This window comes from Neofelis nebulosa, chromosome 2 (assembly GCF_028018385.1).
Source record: "Neofelis nebulosa isolate mNeoNeb1 chromosome 2, mNeoNeb1.pri, whole genome shotgun sequence".
Lineage (NCBI taxonomy): Eukaryota > Metazoa > Chordata > Mammalia > Carnivora > Felidae > Neofelis > Neofelis nebulosa.
Genome location: NC_080783.1, coordinates 159357317 through 159382283, shown reverse-complemented (window position 1 = coordinate 159382283; position 24967 = coordinate 159357317). Strand labels below are relative to the sequence as shown.

The following is a 24967-nucleotide window of genomic DNA, read 5'->3' as shown; positions in this document are numbered from 1 at the left end:
GTATGGAAACATGTCATTTAATGGATCAGTGGATGAAGAAAATGTGGTATAAACACACAAGGAACATTATTCACCTTTAAAAAAGGAAATCCTGCTTTTGCAGCAACACAGATGAACTTGATGGGCATGATACTAAGGGAAATAAGTCAAATAGAAGAAGACAAATACACATGATATCACTTATATGTAGAATTTTTTTAAATGTTGAACTCATCTTAGAATGGGGGTCACCACAGGCTGGGGAATGGGGAAAATAGGGAGAACTGGTAAAAAGTACAAATTTGAAGTTGTAAGTTGAAAGGGTGAAAAAGGTAATGAAAAAGGTCTTAGCATCCAATGCACAACATGGTGAATATAGTTAATAATACTACATTGTACAATTTAAATTTGCTGAAAGGTAGAATTTAAGCATTCTCATCAAAAATAATGAGAGAGAAAGAAAGAAAAGAAAAGAAAAGAAAAAAAAGAAAAGAAAAGAAAAGAAAAGAAAAGAAAAGAAAAGAAAAGAAAAGAAAAGAAAAGAAATGGAAGGAAGGAAGGAGAAAAAGAAAAGATAAATATATGAGGTAATGGACATGTTTGTTACCTTGAATGTGGGATTCCTTTCACAACGTATGTATATATCAAATCACATGTTGTATACTATAAATATATTAGAATTTTGCAAATTATACCTCAATAAAGCTGAAAAAATTTACATAATTTTAAGAATCCTTTGCTCATGTTGAATTGGATTGTTATTGTTGAGTTGTAGAAGCTCTTTATATATTCTGAATATTGCTTATCTGGTAGATGATTTGCAAATATTTTCTCCTATGGTTGTCTTTTCATTAGTAATGTCTCTTAGTAATGTCTTTTGATGCACAAGCTTTTTGTATGTGTGTGTGAAATCTAATTAATCTTTTTTTTTCTTTTGTTGCCTGTGCTTTTGGTGTTACATCTAAGGAATCTTCATCAAATCCAGTGTCCACAAAGATTTCCTCCTCTGCTTTCTTCTAGAGTTTTACTTTTGTTTTAGTTTTTGTGTTTAAGCCTTTGATCCATTTTGAATTGATTTTTGTATATGGTGTAGAATATGGGCCCAACTTAGTCCTTTTGCATGTGGATATCCAGTTTTTCTAGAAATGTTAATTGAAAAAAATGGTCCTTTCCCCATTGAATGGCCTTATATGTGAGGGTTCATTTTAGGGTTCTCTATTCCAGGTCTCTGTGTCTGTCCTTATACCAGCACCACACTTTTTTTTTTATGTTTATTTATTTTTGAGACAGAGAGATAGCATGAGCTCTGGAGGGTAGAGAGAGAGAGGGAGACACAGAATCCGAAGCAGTCTCCAGGCTCTGAGCTGTCAGCACAGAGCCCGATGCAGAGCTTGAACTCATGAGCTGTGAGATCATGACCTGAGCTGAAGTTGGACATCCAACCGACTGAGCCACCCAGGTGCCCCCCCCCCCACTGTTTTGATTACTGTAGCTTTTTTTTTTTTAATTAATGTTTATTTTTGTGAGAGACAGAAAGCAGGGAAGGGGCAGAGAGACAAAGAGACACAGAATCTGAAGCAGGCTCCAGGCTCTAAGCTGTCAGCACAGAGCCCGATGTGGGGCTGGAACTTGTGAACCACAAGATCGTGACCTGAGCTGAAGTCGGACGCTTAACCAACTGAGCCACCCAGGCACCCTGATTACTGTAGCTTTATATTAAATTTTGAAATGAGGTATCTGGGAGTATTCAACTTTGTTCTGTTTGAAGATTGTTTTGCCAATAAAATATTTTAAAGTGCATTCAAAGTAGAGTTTGTTTGTAAACTATATATGTTATGTGTAAAGGTTTATGCTGATGACATCTACATTTATATTTTAATCCTGACTCGTCCTGAGCCCCAGGTTTGCTTCACATCTCCACCATGCCAAAACACAGTTTTTCATCTTTTCTTTGAAATTTGCTTCTCCTGGTTTCTACATCTTAGAAAATAACATCACACACACATTTTCTCTCTTTTCTTCACCACTGCTCCTCTTCCTATCCCCTCCTGCCCCATATCCTCTCAGCAAGTCCCACTGGCTTTTCCTTCCAAACATATCCCTGGCCTGACCACCTCCATCCTTATTATCCTAGTCCAACTTGTAGTCATCATGTTCTCCCCAACTCTCTGCCCCAATCTATTCTCTTCACAAAAGTCAGGAAATCTGAGAAAACATAATTCTGAAGTCTTACCTTTAAGATGGCGGTCTAAGTATTCTAAGACTATTCTAAATATTTGAATTGATGCAAGAATTAAAGATCCAAATGCTAGGGATCCTGTGTGATATCTGGGTAAAGATAAAATGGTAATGAAAGTTAAAATATCTTTACTATTAACTAAAAGTATGCTAAAAAATTGTAATAGGTAAAAAGGATCTGCAGGCAGATTGCTAGGGAAGAGCTGCTTACACTTTCTTATTCAGACTGATAAAAGTCTTCACAGAGGATTTTAAATGATAAACATCTATTTTGCCCTTCATCTACAAAAATGATACCAATAGCACATTACAGTCAAATAGAATGTTTGGGTGAAGCAATGGAGAGACACAGCTAAGTTAATTCTTAATTTTTAATTTGGTGCCCTCCCCTACCACTTCTCTCCAGAAACCTATGGCTTTTTTTTTTTTTTTTAAGATTTTAGGTAATCTCTACACCCCACATGGGGCTCAAACTCACAACCCCAAGATCAAGAGTCACATGCTCCACCAACTGAACCAGCCAGGTGCTCCACCAGAAACTTATGGCTTTTACAAGGATTTCGGCCTGGTTTGGGATTATAAAACTGTGGCTGTAAAATCAGACATAGCTAGTGGACATCCATGAATTTTAAATCATGTCTTTGACCTCATTTTTACCTTTCCACTTGAATTACATAAGCATAAGACTGAATTACAAGCACACTAAACACAACTGAGAAGATAGATGTAGGGCTCAATGTGAAACTTACCGTATGGCTCGTCCAAATGCAGTAAAAAGTGGATATGGTGGGATATCATCAGGTTTTTTCAAGGCCCAGTAATAAGAAGCAAAGGCACCAGCAAGGGCACACTGACCCAGTGCAATGACGAAGTTTATAAGCCAGAGAAAGACAAATAGATTGAATATCTGGAAGGTAGGGATGTACTGATGGTACAGGCTCTTTCCACCATAGAAAGCAAAGTTACACTGAGCCCCAGGGCAAGCTTTGGCAATTTCAGTTGTATTGAAAATCTACACTCAGAAAAAAAAATACAGATATCATATTAAATGCCATTCTAAGATAACACCTTTCCTTTCTCCACTTATGTAGCCCCCAATTGCATGTCCTACTATTCCCCCATTAGCTTCTGCTGTTATTCCTACTTTCTCTCCCATCACTTTATATTATTCTTTAATGAGCTCTGGAAGTGTTTGATTTTCCATGATATGTTCACCACTCTGCCCCCGCTAAAATTTCACATTTATTAGTGTTGTTGTTGACCATACCTGCTTGTTGGGTATGTAACAGAACAGATGAGCTCAGGAAAGAATAGTGCTTTCTCTCTATTCTGCCTGCCATTTTCAGTGCTCTCCTAACAACTGATCCACACTTCCCTTCTTAACAGTGATTCCCATTAATGCCACTATTTCAGAATGATTTTTACAATTGCTAGGTGAAATGTAGTAGACTTCTGTATTGAAGTAAGTTAAAGAGTTAGTTTCTTTTACTTACCTCTGGGTCACAGGTTGTATTTTCATGTTTACATTGCCCTTCTGGGGTTATGACTTTGTATACAGGTACCCCTGATGTAGCCAAGTAACTGGGTTAGTCTATTAAGGATAAACTATTTGCTGGTAGATTGAAAGTAGATAGACAAGAAAATAATGCAAATCACTCAAAAGTCCACTGAGAGATTAACTTCAAAAAAACTTCTAATCTTTTAATAATTCATACATTTTTCAGACCCAGAATGATAGAAGATGGGTTAGCTGTACTGAGTGATCCCTTAACATTAAAATACAAAGGAATTTTCTTCAGTTATTGCCAAGAAGAAGTACCATATGTGAAGACAAAACAAAATCTACCATATGACCTATCTGAGGGGAAATTCAATCAGTAGAAAAACTTTTTTTTAGAGCTTAGCAAAAAAAAAAAAAAAAAAAAAGGAAAAACAAAAATAAAAAACCTTTAGTGTGTTTCTAGTCTTCCCAGGATGGAAAACACTGGACACAAACTCTTGGTTCTTGAATAACAGAGTGGACCTGAGGTTTAAAGATGTCAATTACCAAAGGATACACTGCTATCACCGCCCAGTAGGAAATACAGATGGAGAGGAAAATGAAAGTTAAAAGTGGATAAACTAATGTAGTAGGGATATATCCAATGGCTCTGAAATAAAACAATAGTTGAAATTCAAAATGATCCACAAGATATAAATTCTCAAAGTTTTCTCTGTTTACACTAGAAATAAGCTTTATACTGAATTGATTCAAGAACTGTGGAAATAACTATTGACCCTTTTTTGCTAATCATTCTGGCATATTCTTGGTTGGCTTTACATTTTACTTGAGTTTTATTTATTTGTTTTTAGTAAATTAGAGGCCTTCTTTTAATGCTCATATTTTATTCCTGCCAAAAGTTCCCCAAAGTTCCCCAAGTTTCTGTGTGACTCAAAGATTTGATACCCCAAACTTTTTCGTCTTTGTCTATTTCCTTATGACTCAAAGATTTGATACATCATAATCATAGTACTTCCTTTTGTTTATATTCTTAGACTTTCAAAATTGGAGAGAACCTTGAACATCATCTGATCAAATGTGAGAATCCCTCCCTAATTCAGGAATCCCTTCTATACTATTTTCTAAATATGTTTGTTTCTAGTAACCACATTGAGTGGTAAAGACTTACTTTTGTATGACAGAGCTTATTCTCTGTCATATGAAATTTAGAAAGTTCTTCCTCATATCCTGGACTGTTACTCATCCACTACCTTTTGGAAAAGAAATGTTCACCTGTTTCATATAGCAGCCCTTCAAGTTACTATTCTTTTATGTTCCAGTATAATCATTCCCTTGATATTTTCTCATAAGTCATAGTGTCTGCAATGTTCACCATCCTAGTAGCCCTGTTCCTACTTTTGAATGATCTTTTCAGCATATGACACTGAAAACCCAATACTGTTTGATTTAGCCACTGAGAATTATGATGGAACTATTTCCACTCCTAATGCATTGGCATATCTTAGATTCCTTTTGCATTTGTTACCTCGTTCACCTATTTGAGCTATGTTTTGTCACCTTTCTGCAGATACTGCTGTTAGGTGAATCATTGAGAATCTCATGTTTACCCTGTATTCTCACAGCAATTTATTCCAGCTCTAACTTCCCCTTGAAAAAAAAAAATCAACCTATCATAGTTGTATTGCCCTCTACCCCCACCCCCCCCCACACACACAGAGGTGTTAATAGTGGGGCAAGTTACAGTGAATTACAGTATCATATTACTTAATAAATAAACCCAGAATATCAGTAGTTTTCAGTGGCTAATGATTGGGCTTCAGTTATTATGGGAAGGAAGGTTTAACAAACTTGATGTTAACTATTTAAACCATTGGATTCAGGTGGCACTATTATAATTATAGATGACAATTTTGTTAAAATAATCCTTACAGATGATTTAAAATATTTGCTCTCTGGTCATTAGAACTTAGTTTCCATTGTTCTAAATAGAAAGATGGTCTGTTGGCTTTATAGTAATGCTTTTCTTGTTTCTTCCATGCAGTATTCAAAAGTTTAAAGTATTATCCTCAAGTGACTTTTTGGAATAGTTTAGAAACTGTAGGTGTCATTACCTCCCTGCATGAATTTTAGTGTTTATTTTATAGCATTTTTTTAAGTTTATTTATTTTGAGAGAGAGAGAGGCAGACAGAAGGAGAGAGAGAAAATCCCAAGCAGTCTCTGCACTGTTAGTACGGAGTCTGATGGGCTTGAACTTACCAACTTCTGGGTTCAATCTCACAAACTGTGAGATCATGACCTGAGCCTAAAGCAAAAGTTAGATGCTTAATTGACTGAGCCCCAGGAGCCCCTATTTTATAGCATTAAAATTTTTTTTTTCAATGTTTGTTTATTTTTCAGAGACAGAGCATGAATGAGGGAGCGGTGGAGAGATCAGGAGACACAGAATCTGAAGCAGGCTCCAGGCTCCGAGCTATCAGCACAGAGCCCGCTGCAGAGTTGAACTTACAAACCGAACCATGAGATCATGACCTGAGCCAAAGTTGAAAGTTGGATGCTTAACTGACTGAGCCACCCAGGCACCCCTAGAGCATTTTTTAATAAAAAATTCCTGAATTAAGAGCTGTATATATAAAATGTATAGTCTGGTGCTCCTAGAATCAATTATTCTATTAGCAAATTTTGTCACTCATATAGAAATGGTAATAGCATATAATTGACTATAGAATTATGGTGATTTAAAGTTTTGCAAATGATCTTAACCATCAATATTAACATATGATTCAATATGGGAGTAATACAATATACGAGTTACTTTTATATAGCACCTTATCACTCTCACACGTTATTATCCTAATATACATTTGGTGTTTAAAAAGTGCTAATACATAGACTAATAGGTTTGAGCCCTATTTCACCCTATGATAATTGAGGTTTGGAGATATTGAAGGATTTGTTAGCATGACCTTTCTAATTATTGGCAACGTCTGAACTTAATTCCTGATGGAAAGCAGATTTCTTTAACAAGTCTTCTTAAAGGGAAAATCATCTGGGGCATCTACACAATAGGCAGTGACTGATTTGACTGACTGATACACATATGAGTTTCTCCATCAGGGTCTTACTTGCTCCCTTCCTTCAGCAGGGCAATGGAGATGCGGATTCGTTCCCTGAGGAAGATCAGCATGAGGATGATAAACACTTCAAGAAGGCAGAGTATTACCACTTTAAACAGGAAAAAAAAAAAAAATTAGTGTGTGATACAAATCAATCCAAAAAACAAACTTTCTCCGCAAAAGTTAGGACTGAGTTTCGTGATTATTTCTGCCAATTCTGACTCTCCATAATTTAAGCAGTGCTACCTCTCCCCAAATGCCAATCTTAGAAATTCACTTGCAAAACCTCCAAGAAATGCTGAGAAGTCTAGATTAAAACCTTTAGCTAGAGTTTGAACAACTCAGTTGATCAGGCTTCCATTTTATCTATAGAAACATTTCACACCATTTGTAAAAATGAGACAGAAGGAAGGGCTGCTCTAGGCAGTGTTATTTTAGATGTGTTCACTTACACTTCATTGATTAAGAGAATTACAGAAAAAACTTTTTGAGCTGTCGACCCTGCTCACAATGCCTCTTCATTAATTGACCTTGCTGACTGACAGGGCAGGCTCTTGCCTGCCACATTTTTATTTTGTGACTCCATTCATCATGGCTACCATTGATAGAATCAGGGTATAAACCCAACTCCAGTTGTCTGATCAAAGTCTCAGAATTAGAACCAAGGGAATCTACTTCAGTTTTGAATTAAAGGTTATAAAGCTCTTGACCTCTGAGTTATACAAACTCAATGAACTGTGTCAAAACCACCTTTACGTGAAGTGAGTGAATTTGCAAAGAAAGAATGAAGTATATGTATATTAAGGAAACAGAGCAGAGAGGAAATCTTGGGTTCTTTTGGCTTTCTGTTTCCTGGATCCAAATACACTTGAAAGTCCAGCTGCTTTTCTGTTGTTTTGAGTTTGATGAGACACTTCTATATTCTTATAATAAGTCCCAATGCCTTGCCCCTAGCTTGTTCCAATTTTCTTTTTGGCTACCTTAAATTAATTTCTTTTTACTTGAATCCAGATGGTCCTAATTATTATATTTCCTCAATTCTAAGATGCATATTTAACTTAGTAATAACTTTTTTAGGAAAAATAAGAAAATCCTTCATTAAACATCTTTTCATTGATCATAAGATGCATCCTGACTTCAGAGATGTTAAAAAGTGAAACATTACGGATCTTAAAATTAAGGAAATACAGCACTGCTAATAACAATCTGAAACTATAGAAGAAACTTAAGGGAAAGCTATAATTCCCATCTGTGAAAGAATCTGTTCCATTATATCCTTGCTAGACAGTAATTCTGCTCATGCTTGAACACTTCAAGTGACAGGGCACTCATTTCATTCTATTGTTATACCACCAAGACTCTGATGTTACAGCACATATCACTTAACATCTCCAAGTAGAAATCAGCTAACCCAGAGATGTGAGAGGATCTTAGTAACGTATCATCTCGCCACTATGTCTTCTTTTAGTGAAATTATGTATTTATGTTTTCATGCATATTTGATTCTCTTAAATTGAGTCCACAATTATGGGGTATAGCCATATTAAGCTAAAATCATTATCTTAGAACAAACCTAATATAAGGTATGCCAGAATCACTCTATATTCTGAAATTGCGTTGATAAACAACATTGCATATTAAACTTCTCCCTTTACAAAACTACATATCTAAAAATGATTACAAGGATTTTATTGTCTTTTGAATTTAAATATTATATTCTTTTCCTGTGTTTGAATAAGAGCAAAGAATGGAAATCTGGTTTTTGAGACCCTGTAGAGAAGTTGGTGTTATTCTAACTTCTCAGAGGCGGAGACTGGGATAACTAATAGCAGAAATGAGAATAGAACCATCTCCTAACACTACCCAAAACTCGTAAAAATGATAATTTTTGTATGTATAACTCTGCTTATTTTCAGTGTTTCCATCGATGAGTGTAATTTCACATTACTCCTTTCTCTTTGGTACCTAGAATTTTGTCCAAACAGAGCAAGTAATCAATTATTGTCTGATAAATGGGTTGTGAAAGTAGAGGCTCATTTGAGGAAAGACTGGTATCGCTAGACTTGAAAATAAAAGCAAGCTCTGTATTTTCCTCAAAGGAGATCCTTTAACTTCTTCAGTGGCAGATTCTGATCATGTCAATGATTTTTGTGTGGAAGGCACTGAAGAGACAGCTGTGGGAAGACCACAGAACCTGTAGCTAAGATCCATCTGATAATAAAATTAGAGGTTTCAAAACATAATGGATGAGATTCATCATCTTTAGACATGGTAGGCAATCACAGTAGATTTCTGACAACATATGGAATCATTCAAATTCAGGAAAACTGTTGAGGATACAAATCCTAAGATGCCTCTGATTTTTAGTTAGAAAGAAATGACTACAAATGAAATAATTCTTCTGCAACATATTTGGGGGGGGGGGGGGAAAGTGTTCTATGAAGGGAACTAATCTGCATAAGAGCTGCACATGGGAACCAAAGAACAAGGATGTGACATTTTGACCTAGCATTGCCCGAGAAAAAGAAAAGTCAAATATGGCAGAAAAAAGGGCTAGGTCATCAAGCTTGGCATGAGCCTATAGAAAAAGTCTCTCAAGATTATACAAAGCCCCCTGCTAAAAAAAAAAAAAAAAAAAAAAAAAGCTTCTCATTATTAATTTTGTTGCTCACATGCCTTGATCCCAGGAAAGCAGTGTCCTAGATGGAATATGTCTGCATTCTGGTCAGGAAGAGTATCCTATTAGTGTAAACAACTAAAATGGAAGGCTGGTGACATGATATGGGCCTGTCCTTGAAAACCTGATGACTTCTGGGTGAAGTGACAAAAGCAAGTTTTCACATTATGGGGATAGGGCCCCTGGACCTATGATGCCCCCATCAAGATATTACTCCCCTCTGAGGCTCTCTCTGGGTTTCTTACCAGGCCTCTTGGAATATGCCTTGCCTGATGCTCTAACTTAAATAATATGAAGAGTTTCTTTTAAAGCAACATGTAAATAGAGATTATTTTTAAATCTTGAGTAAAGAATATTAATCTCCGTGAAGTGGAAAGAATATGATAAAAACCATTCTAGGAATATAAAAGTGATCTCTGAAATCATCTTGCTGTAAAAATTTTTTTAATTTACCCTTAACTAATTCAATAATCTTAACACTTCAAAAATGTAAATTCATTTTGTTAGTTATTATTACAATTCCTATAATAGTTTAAAAGTCTTGCTATGAAAAAAAATGTTTTTTTTTTCTGTTTTTAAAACAAATTTGAAAAATCCAACTTTTTTTCCTTTCAAAACACCTTTCTTGGATATCAGGTTAATGGCTATAAACATCCACATCCAAAACATTTTAAGTTGAAGGCAAATAGCATGAGATCATTGTAAGGTAATATTTCCTTAGATTATATAATAAATTTCCCTCAATGACTTTTCCATTTACTGTAGCTAGTAAAATCATAGACACATTTACTTTTATGACATTAGTGATAAGTATATTTAACAGGTTACACCAACCCAAGATTTCCTTTAGGCAAAAAAAAAAAAAAAAAAAGATTTCCTTTCATTATTAAAACTTTAACAAAACCAGTTTTTAAAATCCACTCACTAAATGTGAACCATGTTTGTTTCAGTTGAAAGTACATGCTTATATCAGTCTGAATCCCGATGTCATATACAGTTAGATGAGAATTTGGCTGTCCCTGAAGATTGCAGTATTCCTGGTAACAGTGGCCTATTCCTTGAAAAGAAAAGAAAAACAGACTAATATAAAATGTTATTTTCTGAAATATAAACTATACACATCACACATATCTACAAAGGCAAGATTCATATTTACAGAGTAAACATTTTATGTGAACCTAATATTCTAAATGTGCTGTTGTATTCAAATAAATGTTACCAGTATTTGCCTGGCTCACTGTGGCAACATCTGGCTTTATATGTCCTTTTGACTAGAAACAACCTCAGTGTCCATCGACAGGGACTGGCTAAGTAAATTATGGTATATTTGTATAGTAGAATACTATCTTTTTATATAAAGAAGAGAAAGTGTACTGATATTCAATGATCACTGAGATATTTTGTTAAGTGAAAACAAGGCACAAAATGACATAAAAAGTGTGCTGTAATTCATATAAGAAGTAGAACAATCTTTATATATACTTTCTTGTGTACACATAAAGTATCTCTGGAAGGATACACAGAAATACATTTTTTACTTCCAGAGAAGGAAACTTACTGACCAAGGAGTAAAACGAGAAGGCAAATTTCACTGTATAAACTTTATACATTTTGAAGTTTGAAGCACATAAATAATACAATCTATTTAAAAAGCAAATTTTTAAAAAAGATTTAAGTTGAAAAAGGAGTGCTTTTGAATTAAAAATTTTAGGTGAAGTCATGTCTTGATAGAATTATCTAACGCATAGTCTTATCAAAGATTGTATCCAGGCAAAGCAAATATGGACTGACTAGATTTCCCCAAGACACTGTATTTCAGACTGTATAATGACTTTTTACATAGTCTAGATAAATTGGGAATAAAAAAATAGGGTTAATGAGTTTATTTTTATGACCAATGAGTATGGATTAGGTCCATTGGAAATGTCCAGGCAATAATAGGAAAAACTGCTTTAAAAAAAAATGAAGTTTATTTATTTATTTATTTAGAGAGAGAGTACACGCAAGCAGGGGAGGGACAGAGAGTAAGGGAGAGAGAGAATGCCAAGTAGGCTTTGCATTGTCAGTGCAGAGCTCGATGTGGGGCTCAATCCCACAAACCATGAGATCATGACCCGAGGCGAAATCAAGTCAGTTGCTTCCCTGACTGAGCCACCCAGGCACCGATGAGGAAAACTTCCTTTTAAACCCCAACTGTAAACCAGCAGGTTGTTTTCTAGATATCAGGTAAGAAAGAGGGTGAGGTCCATGGAGAGAGGCAAGACTAGACTAGAATGGACATTTGTTTCTCAAAGAGATATAAGACAAATCTCTTTCTGGTCCTGCTTTCCCAGTGTATTTTTAAAAATTCCTTGGGCGCCTGGGTGGCTCAGTCAGTTGAGCGTCCGACTTCGGCTCAGGTCATGATCTCACGGTCCGTGAGTTCAAGCCCCGCGTAGGGCTCTGTGCTGACTGCTCAGAGCCTGGAGCCTGTTTCAGATTCTGTGTCTCCCTCTCTCTCTGACCCTCCCCTGTTCATGCTGTGTCTCTATCTCAAAAATAAATAAACATTAAAAAAAAAAATAAAAATTCCTTTAAAAATGAGGGGCGCCTGGGTGGCTCAGTTGGTTGAGTGTCCGACTTCAGCTCAGGTCATGATCTCACCGCTGGTGAGTTTGAGCCCCGTATCAGGCTCTGTGCTGACAGCTCAGAGCCTGGAGCCTGCTTCATATTCTGGGTCTCCCTCTCTCTCTCTGCCCTCTCCCGCTCGTGCTGTCTCTCTCTGTCTCTCAAAAATAAATAAACATTAAAAAAAATTCCTTTAAAAATGTTTTTGGAATATCTGATACATACAAAATTATGTAGTCAAATGAACACATATAGATGCATCACCTAGTTTAAGATTTTATAATCTTAATTTTGCTCTAATTAAGCAAAATAAATTTTTCTCTTCTGAGATCTCATCCTCTCCCTGCCTCTCCCTGCCAAAGAACAATTATTCTGAATTTTGTGATTATTCTTTTGTTGTAAGAAAAAGATGTGTTGAAATCGCTCAAGAGTTGGGGCACCTGAATGGCTCAGTCGGTTAAGCGTCCAGCTTTCAGTTTCAGCTCAGGTCATGATCTCAGTTTCGTGAGTTCAAGCCCCACATCGGGTTCTATGCTGGCAGTGCAGAGCCTTCTTGGGATTCTCTCTCTCCATCTCTCTCTGCCCTTCCCCTACTTTCACTGTCCTGTTTCTCCCAAAGAAATAAACTTAATAAAAATATAAGAAGAGATCTCCCAAGGGAGATTCATAACTTATACAAGTTTTTTATGATTTATTTATCCTTATGGTTTATGAATCTTGAATCTATTTCATTAGATGCATATAGGTTTAGAATTGGTATATCTTTTAAGCAAATTCAATCCTTTCTAGCTATAATAATGCTTTTTATTCTAACATCTATTATGGCAACTGCAGGTCTCTTTTGGTTAATGATTTAAAATAAATTTATATTCCTTTCACCAATTTTTTCCACCCTCCACCATCCCCACCTTCCACCTCTGGCAAATATCATCTGTTCTCTGTATGTACAAGCTTGTTTTTTTAATTTTATATTTTTAAGTTTTAATTAAAATGTAGTTGACCTACAACATAACATTAGTTTCAGGTGTAGGGATTCAATAATTCTATACATGACAAAATGTTTACTATGGCAAGTATAGTTACCATCTGTCATCGTATAGTTATTACAATTTTATTGACTGTATTCCCAGTGCTGTACTTTGCATCCCCATGGCTTATTTTATAACTTGAAGTTTGTACCTCTTAATTTCTTTCCCTGATTTCATCCATCTTCCCACTTCCCTCACTTCTGGCAACTACCAATTTGTTCTATTTATGGGTATGTTTCTGTGCTTGTTTGGTTTTTTAGATTCCATATATACATAAAATCATGTGGTATTGGTCTTTCTCAGACTTACTTAATAGCCTCCAGATTCATCTATGTTGTTGCAATCGCAATATTTCATTCTTTTTTATCCATTTTTTTTTTAACAATTTCTTTATCCATTCATCCATTGATGGACACTTAGGTTGTTTCCTATCTTAGCTATTATAAATAATGCTGCAATGAACATGGAGATGCATATGTCTTTTTGAGTTGGTGCTTTCATCTTCTTCATGTAAATACCCACATGCGGAATTGCTGAATCATATGGTAGTTCTATTTTTAATTTTTTTAAAGCATCTCCATACTGTTTTCCATGGTGGCTGAACCAATTTACATTTCCTCCCAACTTGTGCAGAAGGGTTCCTTTAGCTCTACATCTTTCCAACACTTATTTCTTCTCTTTTTGCTAATATGTGTGAAGTATTATCTTATTGTGGTTTTGATGTGCATTTCCCTGATGATTAGCGATGTTGAGTACCTTCCCATGTAGCTGCTGGCCATCTGTATACCTTCTTTGGGAAAATGTCTAGTCAGCTCTTCCAGCCATTTTTAAACAATTTTGTTGTTGTTGTTTATTTTGTTTTGTTTGTTTTGTTTTTGGTTTTTTGGCTACTGAGTTTTGTGAGTCCTTTATATTAGCCCCCTTATCAGATATCTGATTTGCAAATATTTTCTCCCATTCAATAGGTTGCTTTTTCATTTTGTTGAGGGATTACTTTGCTGTGTAGAATCTTTTTAGATTATGTAGGTTCACTTATTTATTTTTGCTTTTATTGCTTTTGATTTTTACATCCTGTTAACAAAAATCATTGCTAAGACCTGTGTCAATGAGCTTACTGCCTTTGTTTTCTTCTGGAATTTTATGGTTTCAGGTCTTATATTCAAGTCTTTAGATTCATTTTGAGTAAATTTTTGTATATAGGTGTAAGAAAGTAGTCCAGTTTTTCCAACACAATTTGTTGAAGAGACTGTCCTTTCCCATCGTATATCTTGGCTCCTTTGTCATAAATTAACTGACCATATACAAGTGGGCTTATTTCGGGGCTCTCTATTCTGTTCCACTGATCTATGTGTCTGTTTTTATGCCAATACCATACTTTTAAAATTACTATAGCTCTGTAATATAGCTTGAAACCAGGGTACATTATGCCTCCAGTTTGGTTCTCTTTTCTCAAGACTGCTTTGACTTTTTGGGTTTTGTGGGGATTTTTTTGTGGTTCCATACAAATTTTAGGATTATTTGTTCTACTTCTTTTAAAAGTGTAATTGGAATTTTGATAGGAATTGCAACAAATCTGTAGATTACTTTGGGTATTATGCAGATCTCAACAATATTTATTCTCCTAATCCATGAGCACAGAATATCTTTCCATTTATTTGTATCTTCTCTAATCTATTTATTAATGTCTTGTAGTTTTCAATACATAGGTCTTTAACCTCCTTGGTTAAATTTATTCCTAGGTATTTTATTTTTCTGATGCAATTTTAAATGCGATTGTAAATGGATAGATTTCCCAGACAGAAAATCAGTAAGGAAACATCAGCTTTAAACAACATGTTAGATCAGGTGGACTTAACAGATATAAACAGACTATTCCATCCAAAACAACACAATACACATTCTTCTCAAGTGCACATGGAACATTTTCAAGGATAGATCATATGTTAGACCACAAAATAAATCTTAATAAATTTAAAAGAACTGAAATTATATCGATCATCTTCTCTGGCCACAGTGGTATGAAACTAGAAATTAATTACATGAGGAAAACTGGAAAATTCACAAATATGTGGAGATTAAACAACATGCTACTGAACAACCAATAGGTCCAAGAAGAAATCAAAAGGTGAATAAAAAGTACTTGAGACAAATGAAAATGGAGAAATAACATACCAAAATTTGTGGGATACAGCAAAAGCAGTTCTAAGAGGGAAGTTCATAAGGACACAGCTTATCTCAAGAAGCAAGAAAAGTCTCAAACAAACAACCTAACTTTAGAACTCAAGGAACTAGAAAAAGAATAAAGGAAGCCCAAAGTTAGAAGGGAAAAAAAAAAGATTAGAGCAGAAATAAATGTGATAGAAACTAAAAAGATAGAAGATCAATGAAACTGAGAGCTGGATCTTTGAAAAGATAAGCAAACTGGACAAGTATTAGCTAGACTCACCAGCAAAAAAAGAGAGGACTCAAATAAATAAAATCAGAAATGAAAGAGGAGAGGTTATCACTGATATCAAAGAAATACAAAGGATCATAGAAGACTACAGTAGATCCTTAAGCAACATGAAGGTTAGGGGTGCCTACCCCTGATGCAGTCAAAAAGCCATGGCTCCCCCAAAACTCAACTACTAAAATCCCAGAGTTGACCAGAAGCCTTACTAATACCATTAGCAGTTAATACTAAATATTAACATTTAGTATTTAGTATGCTATATATACTATGTACTATATTCTTATAATAAAGTAAGCTAGGGAAAGTAATATTATGAAGAAAATTGTAAGGAGGGGTACCTGGGTGGCTCAGTGAAGCATCTGACTCTTGATTTTGGCTCCAGTCATGATCTCATGGTCTGTGGGTTCAAGCCATGCATCAGGCTCTGCACTGACAGCCTACTTAGGATTTTCTCTCTCGTTCTCTCTCTGCCCCTCCCCTGCTTGTGTATACATACTTTGTCTCTCTCCCTCAAAATAAATAAGTTAAAAAAAAAAAAGAAAATCATAAGGAAAAGAAAATATGTTTATAGTACTGTATATGTGCGTGTGTGTGTGTGTGTGTGTGTGTGTGTGTGTGTGTGTGTGTATACACATATATAAAACCTGAGGGCACCTGGGTTTTTTTTATATATGTATACACATATATAAAACCGAGGGCCACAGTGTGGCTCAGTTGGTTGAGCATCTAGCTATTGATTTTGGATCAGGTCATGATCTCACTGTTAGTGACTTCGAGCCCTGCCTCAGGCTCCATGCTGACATTGTGGAGCCTGCTTGGGATTCTCTCCCCCTAACCCTCTGCCCCTCCCCCACTCGTTCTCTCTCCTTCTCTCTCTCTCTCTCTCTCTCTCTCCCTCTCCCTCTCTCTCTCTCTCTCTCTCTCTCTCTCTCAAAAATAAAGATTTTTTAACAATTTTCATGTAAGTGTACCCATGCAGTGCAAACCCATGGTTCTCAAGTGTCAACTATATTAAGAAAAATTATATGCCAACAAATTCAACAACTTAGAAGAAATGCATAAATTCCTAGAAATATACAACCCACCTAGATGGATACATGATGAAACAGAATATCTGAACAGACCAAACTAGTAAGAAAAATGAATCGGTATCAAAAATCTCCCAACAAACAAAAGGCCAGGACCAGATGGCTTCATGGGTAGATTCTACCAAAATTCAAAGAAGAATTAATACCATCTTTCTCAAGCTCCTTCAAAAAATGGAAGTGTAGGAAACATTTCTAAACTCATTTTACAAGGCCAGTATTATTCTGATGCCAAAATCAGACAAGGACACCACAAAAAAATTATTGGCCAATATCCCTGATGAACTTAGATGCACAAATCCTCAACAAAATATTAGCAAACTGAATTAAACAATACTTTAAAAATATCATATACCATGATCAAGTGGGATTTATTCCAGGGATGCAAAGATAGTTCAGCACCCACAAATCAATAAATGTGATGTGCCACATTAATGAAATTAATGAAATAAAAGATAAAAATTGTTTGGATCATCTTAATAGATGCAGAAAAAGCACATGACAAAATTCAACATCCATTCCTGTGTAAACCAAGATTGTTTATTGAGCAATTATTATGTGCTAAGCAGCTAAACACTATATGTACATTATTTTAAAAAAATACTCAGAGTCTGGGGTGCCTGGATGGCTCAGCGGGTTAAGTGTCTGACTTCGGCTCAGGTCATAATCTCATGGTTCATGAGTTCCAGCCCCATGTCAGGCTCTGTGTTGAGAGCCTGGAGACCGCTTCAGATTTGGTCTCTCTCTCTCTCTCTCTCTCTCTCTCTCTCTCTCTCTCTTCTGCCCCTCCCCTGCCATGCTCTGTCTCTCTCTCTCAAAAATAAACACTAAAAAAATCTTAAAAAAATTCTCAGAGAGCAAAGGAACAAACCATAAGAGACTATTAAAGATAGAGAACAAACTGAGGTTTGATGGAGGGAGGTGGGTGGGGGATGGGCTAGAAGGGTGATGGATATTAAGGAGGGCATTTGTTATGATGAGCACTGGGTGTTGTATGTAATCGATGAATCACTGAATTCTACTCCTGAAACCAATACTGCACTGTATGTTAGTTAATTCATTAGAATTAAGTAAAAATTTGAAGAAAAAAATACTCAAGAGTCCTATTGTGTAGTTGAAGACACGACAAATTAGAGAGACTATGTACTTGTAGAGGGTCACACAGTTAATATGCAATGAACCTGGGATTGTGCCTTTTCAATCTCCAAATTCATGCTTATAACCCCAGTTATATAGTCTCTCCTATGTAACTCTTAACTTGTTCTGGTCAGTAAGAATTGTTCCACTGATGTTCAAGGGCACTTGCCCACAAATAGCCTGGCTTTTTCTCTGCTTAGTATGACACATCCACATTGTTGTTTGCCTTAGTAAATAGGCTATTAGTAGCAAATGGTTGGTTTCCCACAATGTGGAGAAAGTCAGTTGTCCAAGATAGTAGCAGAGGTCAGTTATATGTAATATTATACTTCTCAGTCTCACTAGACATTTCCCCACTCAATGAATGGTTTCAAGCTGATTTGCCACACCATTAATTGCTGAGTTAGCACTACACCTAGGGAGTCAACGGGGAGCTGAAATTGGTTATTTCACCTGCACTTGTGATATATTGACAATCTTTCTCCCTCTTGCCACTGTCAAACTGGCACTACTGCCAAACTCGGATTTTTCTTGCTCCCTAAAACAAGTCAGTGAAATCAATACCAGACTTTATTGTCCTTCCCTTCTTGATGACAATAAAAGTGATTGAATCACATGCCCAGACTCTAGTGGTAGAGGGCAGAGTTTATTTTGAGCGCTAAGCGAAACACACAAAAAAGACTTTTAAACAAAAAGCTTTCTTGGGAGTTTTTCGATTAAGGGGTATCAGTTCTTACATTCCTCCACCAGTTTGACCCACCTCTTCACATGCAGCTGCACAGTAGGAGCAGATAAAGAATACCTACAGAGATGTAACAACTGTCTAGAAACCAATTGAGGATAACGAGGAGAACAGTAACAATAAACCAACACATATTGAGTGTTTCCTGTTTTCCAGGTATTGGTCTAAGAGCGTTATATTCATTGTCTCATTTAATCTTCACAATCTTGTAAGATGGAGATACTATTATTGTGCTAAGGTTACGAATAAGGAACATTATTGGGTCTTACAATCATTAGGAAACTTTTCCAAAGTTCTTTAGTTATAGGTTATGGAATTGGGATTAGAATTCAGGCTAACCACAGAACTGGGAGATTCAACTGCATTTTTATATGGATATGTGTGAAGTTCTTCTTCGAGTGACAAAAATAAGAATTTTGCTATTTTTTGTGTCTGCTACCATAAAACTACATTGTCAATCCAAATGGTATTGTAGGGGAAATCACTTGAATAGAAACATCTCAAATATTCATATATTGACCCAAATATGTATTAGCAGACTAAAAGGAAACTGCCATAAATGTTATATTGTTCCTTGGGAGAGACTTTAGTGCCTTTTTTGGTGTTCACACTGTACCTGTACTGCTTTTGAGGTGACTGAGTTTTTCATTAGATTTCAACCTTTATATACAGTAACCCTCCACCCAAAGAGTGTAATTCAGAATACTTGACTCTAGAGGGTGATGCCTCATTATGGAGTACGGGCCAATTATTAGAATGTGTGACAGTACCTGTGTTAAAAGTATTGTGTTCGAAGAGAAAAATAGATCACACTTCTGTAACTATGCAGACCTAGCCTATGACCAGACAGAAAATTTAAAGGAATAAAATAAGTTGTCTGAAATATTTTTTATCAGCCTGAAAGGTATTCTTTTTATCTCCTTCTTAATAACTATGAGGCATGAAACCAAAGGTCAGTAAGGAAAAAGAGTAGAACATTTGACAGCACTTTTTTTCAAGATAAAGAAGATAAAAGTTATAGAAATAATATATGCAAAATATAATTTTTCTCAGTTTAACACTTTAGGGGTAGGGGAGTAAAGAATAATTCAATTCACTGCCAGTAAAATGCTTTCTGGTAACTGATACTGGCCATAAATTGATAATGAAAAGAAAAGGACTACTTTGAAATTTGGTGATTTTAAAAGGAGTGATACTTACCATAACCTATAATTCCAATCACACCCACCATGAAGACCCAGAAGAGTAATCCAGCTATGTATCTCAGGAGTATCACAAACATCCAACTAAGGAACATGGCGATAATCAGGCCACTAGAGGAAATAGAAGACAATACATAAAGGAGGCCACATGTGCTAAACATAACATAATGTTAACAGCAAGACAACACTTTTTTTTTCTATTCAAAATCATTCTCTTTATTTTACCTAGCTATAGAAACATTTATAATATTAAAATGCATAAACAATAGTTCCTATTAAGACTTTTATATGAAACAGTAGGACCATCAGGAACTTCATACCTGAGTCAATCTTTGTGTACCTGGCTAAGCTGAAGTCTGGCAGTAACCATTATTCAAGGAAAAAAACAATTCCTCCAATCCACAGTTTTGGCCTATCTGCCACAGCTGCCCATGCCATATTTTTCCCTTCCACACATCTCACTAAGTCATAAAACATATCCGTGATAATTTGTGCTGTTCTGTCTACCTCTTGACTGATGGGAGGAAACCTTATGTAACAGAACTATCTAGAAGCAAGAGAGCAGTCTTAGGGCAGAAAAGAAAAATAATTGCCCTCACATAGTTCCTGAACCCATGATTTTGTAGTCACTATTATGGTGTAATTATCTAATAGTTTGTGATGTCTATCACCAGACATATATTTCAGGTCCCCAGTGATCTATGGGTCATTATATGGAGCCATGATAAGGCCTCTGTCTCTCCTGGGCCATGCGACTTTATCAAGCCATCAGCAGCATGACTATTTTTTTTTTTTCTGTTTTAATTTCTTCCTGGAGTTTGAGCTAGTACAGATGCTTCTCCCCCATCCAACCCATATATCCAGGTTATAGTCATATTGAGTTCCTCTTGTTACCTTCATTAAACAGAACTCATAAGAGTAGAAATTTGGATGATGCTTCCATTAAAAAGATAACTCTGATGCTCTTTTTAAGTTTCCAAACATAGAAACACAGCTTGTTACATTTATTGAGTTCATTGTCTCTAAGTATTATCTTTTTTTGTTTAAGAATTTTTTTTAATATGATATTGATTGTTAAATTGGTTTCCATACAACACCCAGTGCTCATCCCAACAGGTGCCCTCCTCACTCCTCACTGCCCATCACCCACTTTCCCCTCCCTCCCACCATCCATCAACCCTCAGTTTATTCTCAGTTTTTAAGAGTCTCTTATGGTTTGGCTCTCTCCCTAACTTTTTTTTTTTCCTTCTCCTCCCCCATGGTCTTCTGTTAAGTTTCTCAGGATCCACATAAGAGTGAAAACATATGGTATCTCTCTTTCTCTGTATGACTTATTTCACTTAGCATAACACTCTCCAGTTCCATCCACGTTGCTACAAAAGGCCACATTTCATTCTTTCTCATTGCCACATAGTATTCCATTGTGTATATAAACCACAATTTCTTTATCCATTCATCAGTTGATGGGCATTTAGGCTTTTCCATAATGTGGCTATTGTTGAAAGTGCTGCTATAAACATTGGGATACAAGTGCCCCTATGCATCAGCACTCCTGTATCCCTTGGGTAAATTCCTAGCAGTGCTATTGCTGGGTCATAGGGTAGATCTATTTTGAATTTTTTGAGGAACCTCCACACTATTTTCCAGAGTGGCTGCACCAGTTTGCATTCCCACCAACAGTGCAAGAGGGTTCCCGTTTCTCCACATCCTCTCCAGCATCTATAGTCCCCTGATTAGTTCATTTTAGCCACTCTCACTGGCATGAGGTGTTATCTCAGTGTGCTTTTGATTTGTATTTCCCTGATGAGGAGTGACGTTGAGCATCTTTTCATGTCCCTGTTGGCCATCTGGATGTCTTCTTTAGAGAAGTGTCTATTCATGTCTTCTGCCCATTTCTTCACTGGATTATTTGTTTTTCAGGTGTGGAGTTTGGTGACTTCTTTATAGATTTTGGATACTAGCCCTTTGTCTGATATGTCATTTGCAAATAACTTCCCATTCCATTGGTTGCCTTTTAGTTTTGTTGATTGTTTCCTTTGCAGCACAGAAGCTTTTTATCTTCATGAGGTCCCAATAGTTCATTTTTGCTTTTAATTCCCTTGCTTTTGGAGATGTGTCAAGTAGGAAACTGCTGCGGCTTAGGTCAGAGAGGATTTTTCCTGCTTTCTCCTCTAGGGTTTTGATGGTTTCCTGTCTCACATTCAGGTCCTGTATCCATTTTGAGTTATTTTTGTGACTGGTGTAAGAAAGTGGTCTAGTTTCATTCTTCTGTATGTTGCTGCCCAGTTTTCCCAGCACCATTTGTTAAAGAGACTGTCTTTTTTCCATTGGATATTCTTTCCTGCTTTGTCAAAGATTAATTGGCCATACTTTTGTGGGTCCAGTTCTGGAGTCTCTCTTCTATTCCATTGGTCTATGTGTCTGTTTTTGTGCCAATACCATCCTGTCTTGATGCTTACAGCTTTGTAGTAGAGGCTAAAGTCTGGGATTGTGATGCCTCCTGCTTTGGTCTTCTTCTTCAAAATTACTTTGGCTATTCGGGGTCTTTTGTGGTTCCACACAAATTTTAGGATTGCTTGTTCTAGCTTTGAGAAGAATGCTGGTACAATTTTGATTGGGATTGCATTGAATGTGTAGATGGCTTTGGGTAGTATTGACATTTTAACAATATTTATTCTTCCAATCCATGAGCACAGAATGTTTTTCCATTTCTTTGTCTCTTCTTCAATTTCCTTCATAAGCTTTCTATAGTTTTCAGCATACATGTCTTTTACATCTTTGGTTTGGTTTATTCCTGGGTATTTTATGATTCTTGGTGCATTTGTGAATGGGATCCATTTCTTTGTCTTTTTGTTGCTTCATTATTAGCGTATAAGAATGCAACTGATTTCTGTAGATTAATTTTGTGTCCTGCAACTTTGCTGAATTCATGTATCAGTTCAAGCAGACTTTTGGTGAAGTCTATTGGGTTTTCATGTATAGTATCATGTAATCTGCAAACGTGAAAGCTTGACTTCATCTTTGCCAATGTTGATGCCTTTGATTTCCCTTTGTTGTCTGATTGCTGATGCTAGCACTTCCAACACTATGTTAAACAACTGAAGTGAGAGTGGACATCCCTGTCGTGGTCCAGGGGAAAAGCTCTATTTTTCCCCATTGAGGATGATATTAGCTGTGGGCTTTTCATAAATGGCTTTTATGATGTTTAAGTATGTTCCTTCTATCCAGACTTTCTCGAGGGTTTTTATTAAGAAAGGATGCTGAATTTTGTCAAATGCTTTTTCTGCACCGATTGACAGGATCATATAGTTCTTATCCTTTCCTTCATTAATGTGATGTATCATATTGATTGATTTGTGAACATTAAACCAGCCCTGCAGCCCAGGAATGAATCCCACTTGATCATGGTGAATAATTCATTTCATATGCTGTTGAATTCGATTTACTAATACCTTGTTGAGAATTTTTGCATCCATATTCATCAGGGATATTGGCTTGTAGTTCTCTTTTTTTGCTGGGTCTCTGTCTGGTTTGGGAATCAAAGTAATGTTGGCTTCATAGAATGAGTCTGGAAGTTTTCCTTCCCTTTCTATTTTGTGGAACAGCTTGAGAAGGATAAGTATTATCTCTGCTTTAAATGTCTGGTAGAATTCCCCAGGGAAGCCATCTGGTCTTGGACTCTTATTTGTTGGGAGGTTTTTTTTTTTAATGTTTTTATTTATTTTTGAGACACACAGCATGAGACAGAGCATGAGTATGGGAGGGGCAGAGAGAGAGAGGGAGACACAGAATCCGAAACAGGCTCCAGGCTCCGAGCTGTCAGCACAGAGCCTGACGCGGGGCTCGAACTCAGGGACTGTGAGATCATGACCTGAGCTGCAGTCGGACGCTTAACCGACTGAGCCACCCAGGCACCCCTGTTGGGAGGTTTTTGATAACTGATTCAGTTTCTTCGCTGGTTATGGGTCTGTTCAAATTTTCTATTTCTTCCTGTTTGAGATTTGAAAGTGTGTGGGTGCTTAGGAATCTGTCCATTTCTTCCAGGTTGTCCAGTTTGTTGGCATATAATTTTTCATAGTATTCCCTGATAATTGTTTGTATTCTGAGAGACTGGTTGTAATAATTCCATTTTCATTCATGATTTTATCTATTTCGGTCCTCTCCCTTTTCTTTTTTAGAAACCTGGCTAGAGATTTATCAATTTTGTTTATTTTTTCAAAAAACCAACTCTTGGTTTCATTGATCTGCTCTACTGTTTTTTTTTTTTTTTTAGATTCTATATTGTTTTCTGCTGTGATCTTTATTATTTCTCTTCTGCTGGGTTGAGGGTGTCTTTGCTGTTCTGCTTCTCTTTCCTTTAGGTATGCTATTAGGTTTCATATTTTGGATTTTTCTTGTTTCTTGAGATAGGCCTGGATTGCAATGTATTTTCCTCTCAGGACTGCCTTTGCTGCATCCCAAAGCATTTGGAATGTTCTATTTTCATTTTCATTTGTTTGCATATTTTTTTAAATTTTTCTATAATTGCCTGGTTGACCCATTCATTCTTTAGTAGGGTGTTCTTTAACTTCCATGCATTTGGAGGTTTTCCAGACTTTTTCCTGTGGTTGATTTCAAGTTTCAAGAAAGTATATTCTGTTGCTTTGGGATGCAGAGTTCAAAATATATCTGTCAAGTCCATCTGATCCAATGTATCATTCAGGGCTCTTATTTCTTTATTGATCCTGTGTCTAGATGATCTACCCATTGTAAGTGGAGTATTAAAGTCCCCTGCAATTATCACATTCTTATCAATAAGGCTGCTTATGTTTGTGATTGTTTTATATATTTGGGGGCTCCCATATTTGGCGCATAGACATTTATAATTGTTAGCTCTTCCTGAAGGATAGACCCTGTAATTATTATATCATGCCCTTCTTCATCTCTTGTTACAACCTTTCATTTAAAGTCTAGTTTGTCTGATATAAGTATGGCTACTCCAGCTTTCTTTTGACTTCCAGTAGCATGATAGATAGTTCTCCATCCCCTCACTTTCAATCTGAAGGTGTCCTCAGGTCCAAAATGAGTCTCTTGTAGACAACAAATAGATGGCTCTTGTTTTTTTTATCCATTCTGATAGCCTATGTCTTTTGGTTGGAGCATTTAGTCCATTTATATTCAGTGTTATTATGGAAAGATATGGGTTTAGAGTCATTGTGATGTCTC

The 24967-nt window shown here is 36.2% G+C and overlaps 1 protein-coding gene across 6 annotated transcripts in view; it reads right to left on the bottom strand.

Annotated features, from left to right (window-relative positions):
• Window positions 1-24967, bottom strand: part of SLC44A5 (solute carrier family 44 member 5) — a 370056-nt gene that overhangs the window by 14270 nt on the left and 330819 nt on the right. For all 6 annotated transcript variants that reach the window (XM_058716941.1, XM_058716936.1, XM_058716942.1 and 3 more), the window contains 7 exons: window positions 19761-19873; window positions 10435-10566; window positions 6842-6941; window positions 4275-4367; window positions 3711-3798; window positions 2967-3229; window positions 2213-2307 (listed from right to left, as the gene is read on the bottom strand). In XM_058716941.1, the coding sequence (XP_058572924.1) occupies window positions 2213-2307; window positions 2967-3229; window positions 3711-3798; window positions 4275-4367; window positions 6842-6941; window positions 10435-10566; window positions 19761-19873 (884 nt within the window). The remainder of the gene's footprint in view (window positions 1-2212; window positions 2308-2966; window positions 3230-3710; window positions 3799-4274; window positions 4368-6841; window positions 6942-10434; window positions 10567-19760; window positions 19874-24967) is intronic.